A 10,018-nucleotide genomic window follows, 5' to 3' on the forward strand; every position below is an offset into this window, starting at 1 on the left:
ACTGAAAGCTCTTTAAAAGCACACCTCTCACAACCAGAGTGAAAATGAGTTGATTGGTTGTGAGCCTCAATTAGATAAACTGATTTGAAATACGTTGTAACTTAAATGCTGGTTACTCTTTCTGGGCTCCAGACTATCTGAGAAAAGCTGGTTACTGATTTAATCTAATTTTGCTCTCTTGCTGAAATAGACATAAAGAAAAGCCACCCTCCTGAGGAAGAAGACACCAACAAGAGAAAAACTAGGAGAGGAACAAGAGGAAAAGGGCGGAAAATCGTCTATAATAAAGAAAAACATCCAAATGACAAACTAGATGGACAGGTACATGTACAGATTTTCGTCCTTGTCATGGTCTGTAATCTGCAGATCATGTAGTTCTTATCATGGTCACTAGATTGTTCATCATTTAGTCCTAGTCATAGTCCCAAAACTGTGGATTTTCTTGTGCTATTCAGGGTCCTTAATCTGTGGATCTTTTAATTATAGTCTTCGTCGCTAATGTATGGATCTTCAGTCCTAGTCATAGTCTTGAAAGTATGATTATTTTTGTTCTAGTAATGCTACTAAAACTACTCTTGGTTCCTAAACTGTGGATCATTTAGACCTTGTCTTGGTCCCGAAACTGGATCTTTTAGACCTTGTCTTGGTCCCTAATCTATGGATTTTATTGTCTTAGTCATAGATTCTAATGTGTAAATATTTTAGTTCTAGTCTTGGTCCCTAATCTCTAAATGATTTACTCCTAGTTACGGTCGCTAAACTATTAAACATTGTTTTTATAGAGAGGTTCAAGAGGTTCTTCTGGACAGACAAACAACGTAAAGAACTGCGGTCATGAAAACAGGGAGATGGTCCGTCCCAAACGGGTGCAGTTAGAGTGAGATGGTGAATCTGATGATGTCCCACATACGTTCACAGTCTGGAAGACAGGATGGACTGAGAGAACAGCAACAGAAGGACTCCACTGGTGGCAGGACTACATAAAGAACCGTGGTGTTGATCACAGTTGGGCGCAGGAAGAGATGGGTGACGGATATGATGCAGTGCCGTTCAACCTCACATACTGGAGGACAGGATTTTTTCTGAATGGCGCAAATGAACATCTAAGACCGGGGAGATGGATAGAGAGAGAGACAAAGAACCAGAGAGAGACAGAGAACCCAAGAGAGACAGAGAACCCAAGAGAGACAGAGAACCTGAAGAAAAAATTACGCACTCACACAAATACAATCACACACACCACTGACACACACACACACACCACTGACACACACCCACACACCACCGACACACACTCTCTCTCACACACACACACACACACACCACCAACACACTCTCTCTCTTACACACATACACACACACATTTTCTAAGCTGCTCATCCTTCAGGTTACAGGGGATGCTAGAGTCTATCTCAGTGCTCACTGGGCAAAAAGCAGGCAGCATTTGGACAGATCACCAGTCCATCACAGCAGACCAGAAGATCTAAATAATTAAACAGGAAAAAAAATCTAAACATTTCGTTTTTTGTTAGATTTTTTTATTTTATTTTATTTTATTATTATTAAAAAGTAATATCTATAATATGGAAACATGGAACATCGGAGATGTATTCACATAAAACCTCAAAATTAAGATAAGAGCAAAAGCTCTATGCTAAATGATTAGAAGATGAAGAAATGAGGCATGACAGCAGTGCACTGTGACTGAGTGTATGAGCTGCATTATGGGTGGAGCTGTGTATCTCAGCAGAGAGCTACACTGATCCCATTCAGCTCTGACTGCTCTCAGTCACTTCACATCTCTATCAACATGCTGCTCTCTATCCTTTCTCTCCTAGCCCTGCTTTTAGGTAAGAGAACATTTATGGCACTTCTTTCTAACTGTTTTGAGATAATAAACGATCTGTATAGTAATACATTTAAATTCTAATCGCAGATTTACTTGAATGTTGTGTGAGAGGTTCCAATTTAATTTCTTCAATATTTTTCTGTTTCCAGGAGACACATCAGCACAGACAGTTGTACCACTGGAGGGAGAAATTCATGTTTCAGAGGGCGATAATGTTACTCTCTCCTGCAACTACAGTAACCAGTATGGTAGTGATGTTCTTCAGTGGTATCGTCAGTTTCCCAGATCCGGACCAGAGTTTCTCCTGTCTATTAACCTATATGCGTCTAAGAGTGATCCTCCTCCTCGAATGTCTGTTGAACTTGATCAAGACAACAAGCGTGTGGATCTGATAATCTCCACTGCTGCTGTATCAGACTCTACACTCTACTACTGTGCCCTGCAGCCCACAGTGACAGGAAACCCAGCTACACTGTACAAAAAGCCCTTAAATAGAACCTCAAACATTAGGTACTGTTCAAAGCCTGTGAATGAATAAGGTTATTTTTCTCTGAATGTAACTACAGTATGAAGACTTGAAACTTTCATTTATACTATATGCCAAACTGAAGAGATCTTATATTCAAACTGGCATTCTTACATTTCTCTGGAGTTTCGATGATACAGATTAACATATTTAATTCTCTGCATTTTTAGGACCACAATTCTGAACTAAAACAACAATACTGAGTCACATAAGTCAGTTTAAAATCTATATTGTCTCTATATGTTGTGTATAGGTCTCTATATGCTGTGTATATTTTCTCTATATTTTGTATATATTTAATATCTTTCAATTTGTTTTTTATATTTTACTTTTACTCATTTTCTTTCTGTAGAGTGATTATCTGAGCCTCACCACAAGCATTTCAATGCATAAATGTCATGACATGTTGTGCAAATGACAAATAAACTTGAAACTTACATTAATACCTGTATGTGTAGTCAGTGTGTGATAATGTTCTGACACACAGATGTAATGAGGGAAACTGTCCACAGGAGTGTAGACTTCATCTAGTCTTTACTGAACACTGGAGCAGTATTGTTCAATCTGAAGTGGAAGGAAAGAGAATAATTGTTTCAAACGTACTTAAGGACCATCCATCCATCCATCCATCCATCCATCCATCCATCCATCCATCCATCCATCCATCCATTTTCTAAGCCGCTTCCCCAATGTAGCATTTTTTATGTAACACAAACAGTTAATACAGACAGTTTAAAGACATTAGATTTTATCTCAAGTGAATGTAAATACAGTTTAGTTAGATAAGCAATATTAGTCCCTTGTGTCCAAAATGTTTATTTTTCAACATAAGAAAAAAATGGCGATTAAATGTCAAGGGAAGAAATTTGAAAAGACATTCATGTAAATAAATAAAGGATATTGTTTATTATTTAACTGCTTAAATGGCCAGGGCCCACCAGTGGGCCCAAAGTTTTAATACATACTTCTATAATCTAAGAATATCTCAGAATATCTTTGCACTGAACTCCATGTAGTTAGTGAATAATAAGCCTTGGTATGTACATAGTCTGAGATTTAAAGGGGTTAATAACCTCATGTTAGTCTCATACATGCAATGATTGGAACATCTAAACACTAATAGTAGACACTGTATACACAAGGACTGAAGACGAATGGTTAGATAGCACTTCACTGAACTAAGGTCAAATAAAGAATCTGAAGAAAGACAGAAACACAAGTGTAGACCCTTTAAGGTTTGGGAATGGAAAAGTGTTCTATTCCACCAAAAAGTTGAAAATTCCTGCAAAATTTGGACAGACTAAGCATCTTGTCTAAACTGAGGCATGCATGAAAAGAGCCGTGCTGGATTAGAAAAATGACAGTACAGTGATGTTGTATCAACCTGTAAAAAACCTGACAAGCTCTGGTCATTACCGTGTAAACATTATGGACGATGAAGGCAAAAACATTTACGGTAATGACCATGTCATGATAGCTGCTGAAGATGTCACTTTAAAGAAACAAAGAAATGAAGATGTCAGTGAGATGAGGAAACACTCACAGTCCCAGAAAAAATAAACTCAGCAGATAAACAGAAAATCCTGATAAAACTTCATAGACATTTTGCTCATGTGTCTGTGGACAGACTGCTAAAGCCTCTGACAGGCTCAGGCAATGAAGATGCAGAACGTAGCATCACTATGCAGAGAAATGTTAGTGAATGTGAAATATGTCACTGTATGTAAGACCAAACCAAAGCCTGCTGTTGGCCTATCACTGGCATCTCAGTACAATGAAACTGTGCCAGTAGATCTGCATGGACTTGAGCCAGGAGTGTCTCCACATTATTGACCTGTTCACACACTGTAGTGCAGCCAGCATTCTGACCATGTCGGATAAATGTGTATGGTCAACCTTTGAAATTGTTTATTGACAATGTGGGACAGTTAAACAATGATGAGATGAGATGGCAGAAAACTTCAACACAGAAAAAAGACAAAATCTGCCTTCAGCCCATGGAGCAATCGACTATTGCAGCAGCACAACCAAACACTTATTGTGGTCATAAAGAAAGTCAAGACAAATCACGCTTGTGACTGGGACACAGCATTCAAAATGCCCATGGCTACAGTCTTCGTCAGAATCCTAACCTGACCCCTGGGTTAACCAACAAGCCCCCAGCTTTAGATGGCACCACAAAAAGTGAATGAGTAGCAAAACACATTTCTTCTTTACATGCATCAAAAAAGCTTTTAGAGGAGCAGAATGTTCAGAGAGAAAACAGAGAGAATTGCAGAAACAATTGCATCACACAGATGAGGAATATGACTTTGGTGACAAAGTGTACTACTGTCCAGACTGGAAAGGACCAGGAGTTGTCATTGGTCAGGGTGGTGCAGTGGTATTTGTCAGACATGGAGAGGCCCAGCAGCACCTTAGCAAGCCTGGAATTACTACAAAGCAAATCCCTGAAAAAGCATCTATGAAAGGATGACTCATCAGCAAAACTCCAACATCTTAAGAATAACATTGCTCAGAAAATGATTTAGGTATCTAACCCTCTGTGGTGCATAATGTAAGGTTCAGAAAGTCCAGATAAATCACAAGTGAATGCCTGTGATCTTTGATCCCTCAGAAGGCATAAAAAAGATATTCCTATGTGACTGATGTTACCACATGGGCTCAGGAATACCTCAACAAGCTGTTGTCAGTAAACATTGTCTGCTTTCAAAACTGGATTGTTTGGTGTCTTCAGTCATTTATTAACTGCTGTTGAAAGGAAAAGTGATGTAGCTTAGTAAACATGCTGGCATCCTTTTTTTGAGTCATGTAGTCTTTCTTCTTACCTTCGCCATGTCCGTGGCCCAATGGATAGCGCATTGGGTTGCTGGTTCGACCCCCTGAGCCGACAGTACCTGACTAAAGTGCCCTTGAGCAAGACACCTAACCCCCAACTACTCCCAAGTCACTGTGGATAGGCACGTTGTGATTTTCATAAGTGGCACCTCATCCTAGACAATCATTTCTTTTCTTTTCCTGGAAAAACACCACTATCGTCCAATCAATGATTTGTGACATCATTAGCCTGTGCCTGCTGTTTTTCAAATGAAAACCACAACATGCCTGTGGATAGGGCTGCCCACCACTCCCAGCAAGTGTGTTCACTACCCCCTGTGTGTGCATTCACTAGAGTGTATGTGGGCATTTTACTGCAAGGATGGGTAAAAATGTTGAGGTAAAATGTACCCATTGTTGGACTAATAAGGGGAACATAACTTCTATCATACCTTCTGCTATGAGATCTCAGTGTTAGGGGATAAAACCATCCTAAAAGGATGTATAACTGCCGTGAAGCCTTTACTGAGAAAAGGAATACAACCAAATTAAGAGTTAAGAGAATTTGTGCCTGAATACCACCACTGGACGTGTTGGACAAGCCAAGAGGAGTAAGGTTTTTGAATCAGAATTTTTAATTAGGATTAAAAATTATTTGGATTGTAATAAACAGAAAATGCAATTAACATTTAAGACTGCATTTTGAATGTGTGAAAAGCTATCCCCACAGATGTCTTTGAAAAACTGAAAGCAAATTTATTAAAAAGAATAGAAGTTGTGCTAAAGGCAAAGGCTGGACACATGAAATACTCCAAATTTAATACAAACTCCAAAAAATGTTGGAGCAGTTGGTAAAGTACACAAAAAAACAGAGCAGTGATGAAATCTACAGGGTGGGCCATTTATATGGATACACCCAAATCAAATGGGAATGGTTGGTGATATTAACTTCCTGTTTGTGGTGCATCAGTTTCACAAGAAAAACAACGGTGTGCTTGGTTTTAACGTAACTTTTTACGTTTTTATTCGTTCATGAGTTATTTACAAGTTTCTGACCACTTATAAAATGTGTTCAAAGTGCTGCCCATTGTGTTGGATTGTCAATGCAACTCTCTTCCCGCACTCTTCACACACTGATAGCAACACCGCAGAAGAAATGCTAGCACAGGCTTCCAGTATCCATAGTTTCAGGTGCTGCACATCTCGTATCTTCACAGAATAGACAATTGCCTTGGACTGGCCCACGACGACCAATCCACTTTGGAAGCTGGCACGTTCCCTGAGTTTTTCCAGCAAGATGTTGCACCACCACATTATGGGTGCCAGGTCCAAGCATTCCTAGATGAACAGTTTCCTGGAAAGTGGATTGGTCGTCGTGGGCCAGTTGAATGGCCCCCAAGGTCTCCCGATCTGACCCCCTTAGACTCTTATCTTTGGGGTCATCTGAAGGCAATTGTCTATATATAAATAGTATATATATATATATATATATATATATATATATATATATATATATATATATATATATATAATTTTAAGTTTAAGATAGGGGTGCACAACTCTGGAGGGCCAGTGTCCAATACAGTTTAGTGAATAACATACTCAAACACACCTGACTACAATTGTCTGTTAATTGCAAAGATTAATGAGTGTGTTTGACTAGGGAGACTTGGATTTATTGAGGAGGATTGGAGTTATGCACCCCTCAGTCATTTTAAACTTTTAATATCAAACCACCTACAGACAGCCTGTACCTGTTTTACTTAATCATATTTATTTGTAACTTTTATTTTTGTGTTAGTTCTCCTTAGTTCTTTATCTCTTTTTATTTATTTATTTATTTCCTCTCATTTTATTTTTAAGTTTTTTTTTTTTTTTTATCATTACTTTCTCAAATTTGTGATATTGTACTATTACCTTACTATTTTCTTATCTATTTTTGATCTTAATTTCTTACCATTTAAATCTCAAGTTCTATTTTTATCTACTTTTATCTTTTATTCACTGTTATTTTAAATTTTCTTTTAATTTAAAATGATTAAATGTAGTTATTATTTTCTTTGTCATGTCAATCCCTGTTTTTGTAAATGCTCGGCTACATTGAAAATGAGGGTTGCCCTCAATGTACTTCCGAGTCAAAATAAAGGTTGATTGATTGATTGATCGATTGATTGATTGATTGATTGATTGATTGATTGATTGATTGATTGATAGTTTAAGACTTTGTAAAGCACAGTGGAGGCCATATATTAACAACATCCATCAACAGCTTAGGAATCTATCATTCATCTGCACATCTATACTAACACTAAGACATGCTGAACAACCTAGAACAAATGTCTAATTTTTTACACTCATGTACAACTTTCCTACAGAGTAAGCTTCAGAAATCTTTATGTACTTCTGAAAAATGACTTCCCGTCACATTTTTACAACACCAGAAGGTGGAGCTGTAGTAAAAAGAGTGAATGAGCCTCTATAAGATCAACGTTTTGACCTTTTGAAGAGGAAACTCAGTACCGGCACCCAGAATCACATTGTCTCTCTGAAGATCAGTCACGATGTTCCTCTGTCTCTTGGTGATCTTAATTCAGCTTAAAGGTGAGTCATTTAGAAGTGCAGTTAATTATAATCAAGAAGAATTTTACTGAATTCAACCCAAAGGCCTAGTGATTGCAGATACATTTCACATTTAAAATGTAATTAAATATGTTTCTTTAATTAAAAAATCTTTCTTCTTTACTTTTTTTCTTTCTAGAAAATACTGCTGCAGTTGGAATACAGCCACTCGTCTTTGAAAAGCATGTTTTGGAGGGAGCAGATGTGACTCTGTCCTGTAACTACAGTGCAGCTACAGGAGACACCTTCCAGTGGTATCGTCAGTATCCTGGATCCAGACCAGAATTCCTCCTTTTTTTCAATGAGCACAATAACGTATCTGAACCGGCTCTTCGTCTGACAGCAGGGGCAAATAGACCAGTGAAATTTGTGGATCTGAACATCTCTCGTACTGCAATGTCAGACTCTGCACTGTACTACTGTGCTCTGGTGCCCACAGTTACAGGAAACTCAGCTACACTGTACAAAAACACACACACACAACATTTTCTACAACAGCAGAAGACTTTTGTAAGTGTAAACAGAACATTCTGGAGGACTGTCTAAGCACACTTTCTTACTACTTTCTTTTTTAGAAAGAACCTTTGATGCCATGTTGCCAAGACATTAGAGCAAGTAGAGCCAGTGGCTCATCTGCTTACGGGGGTTCATGAAAGGAGGTAGATGTTAGGAGAAGTCAGTTCAATGTCTGTTGTGACAGTGCCTGTTGTAAAGAGAACTCTAGAAATAAAACTGTTGCTGTTGTGACAGAAAATTTAAATAAAAAGGGCTGTCTCTAATTTTTGCATAGTAATCTATATTCCTAATGACTCTGTATCTTCTTACTCACATATCAGATACATTACTTGCTTATATTGACAGTTGTTTGTTGCGGGAGACACTGCAACACTTGATTGGTCGCCCTTGACCCTGAACACTTCAGAGGTGTCATTCCTGGGTCTAGACAGATTTGCGACTGACCCGAACTTACTGTACTTAGTTGAAAATAAAAACATTTCAGAGATGGAGTTTTATGATTCACCTCTGTACATCCTGTACATATGTTCGGAACATTAAAAACACATTTTTCAATACAGAATTCTTTGCTTAAAGAAATAACAATACCCAAATTGCCTATCGCAGTGGCCACTGGGCAGAAGGCAGGATACACCCTGGACAGGTCGCCAGTCGATCGCAGGGCAGAGAGGCGGAGAGACACATCCACACACACTCACACCGAGGGACATTTAGTCAAACTGCTTTTGGAATGTGGAAGAAAACCTATGCAAACTCTACACAGGAAGGACCCTGGTTTAAAAATACAATTTTCTCTTCTATGCTACATACATACTTTTCTATTTCTGATTGATATCTGCAGTGCTGACTTATTGGGTACTGTGGATGTGACCACTGGCAAAGATATGGCTTACTGTCAGCTCTGGTATGTAAGCCAAAGGTGGCCTATATATTAAAAATAGATTATGAATAGACAATATATATATATATATATATATATATATATATATATATATATATATATACACAACCCCAATTCCAATGAAGTTGGGACGTTGTGTAAAATATAAATAAAAACAGAATATGATGATTTGCAAATCCTTTTCAACCTATATTCAATTGAATACACTACAAAGACAATATATTTAACATTCAAATGGATAAACTTTATTGTTTTTTGCAAATATTCACTCATTTTGAATTTGCCTGCAACACATTCCAAAGAAGTTGGGACAGGGAACTGAGGACACTAATTGTTGAAGCTTTGGAGGTGGAATTCTTTCCCATTCTTGCTTGATGTACAACTTCAGTTGCTCAACAGTCCGGAGTCTCCGTTGTTGTATTTTGCGCTTCATAATGCGCCACACATTCTCAATGGGAGACTGGACTGGACTGCAGGCAGGCCAGTCTAGTACCCACACTCTTTTACTACGAAGCCACGCTGTTGTAACACATGCAGAATGTGGCTTGGCATTGTCTTGCTGAAATAAGCAGGGACGTCCCTTAAAAAGACATTGCTTGGATGGCAGCATATGTTGCTCCAAAACCTGTATGTACCTTTCAGCATTAATGGTGTCTCCACAGATGTGTCAGTTACCCATGCCATGGGCACTAACACACCCCCACACCATCAGAGATGCTGGCTTTAAACTTTGCGCTGATAACAATCCAGAGAGTCCTTTTCCTCTTTGGCCTGGAGGACACAATATCTA

General features: G+C 38.4%; 2 gene segments (V, D, J or C); both read left to right on the top strand.

Moving 5' to 3' along the window:
* The first annotated feature begins 1,268 nt into the window (after positions 1-1,268).
* Positions 1,269-2,672, top strand: LOC119262055. The segment is given in 2 exon segments: positions 1,269-1,850; positions 1,999-2,672. Coding segments are annotated over 2 exon segments (429 nt in total).
* Positions 2,673-7,734: 5,062 nt separating this feature from the next.
* LOC119264973 lies at positions 7,735-8,399 on the top strand. The segment is given in 3 exon segments: positions 7,735-7,793; positions 7,951-8,284; positions 8,387-8,399. Coding segments are annotated over 3 exon segments (387 nt in total).
* The last annotated feature ends 1,619 nt before the right edge of the window (positions 8,400-10,018 follow it).

The sequence above is a fragment of the Pygocentrus nattereri genome, chromosome 2 (assembly GCF_015220715.1).
Source record: "Pygocentrus nattereri isolate fPygNat1 chromosome 2, fPygNat1.pri, whole genome shotgun sequence".
Taxonomy (NCBI): domain Eukaryota; kingdom Metazoa; phylum Chordata; class Actinopteri; order Characiformes; family Serrasalmidae; genus Pygocentrus; species Pygocentrus nattereri.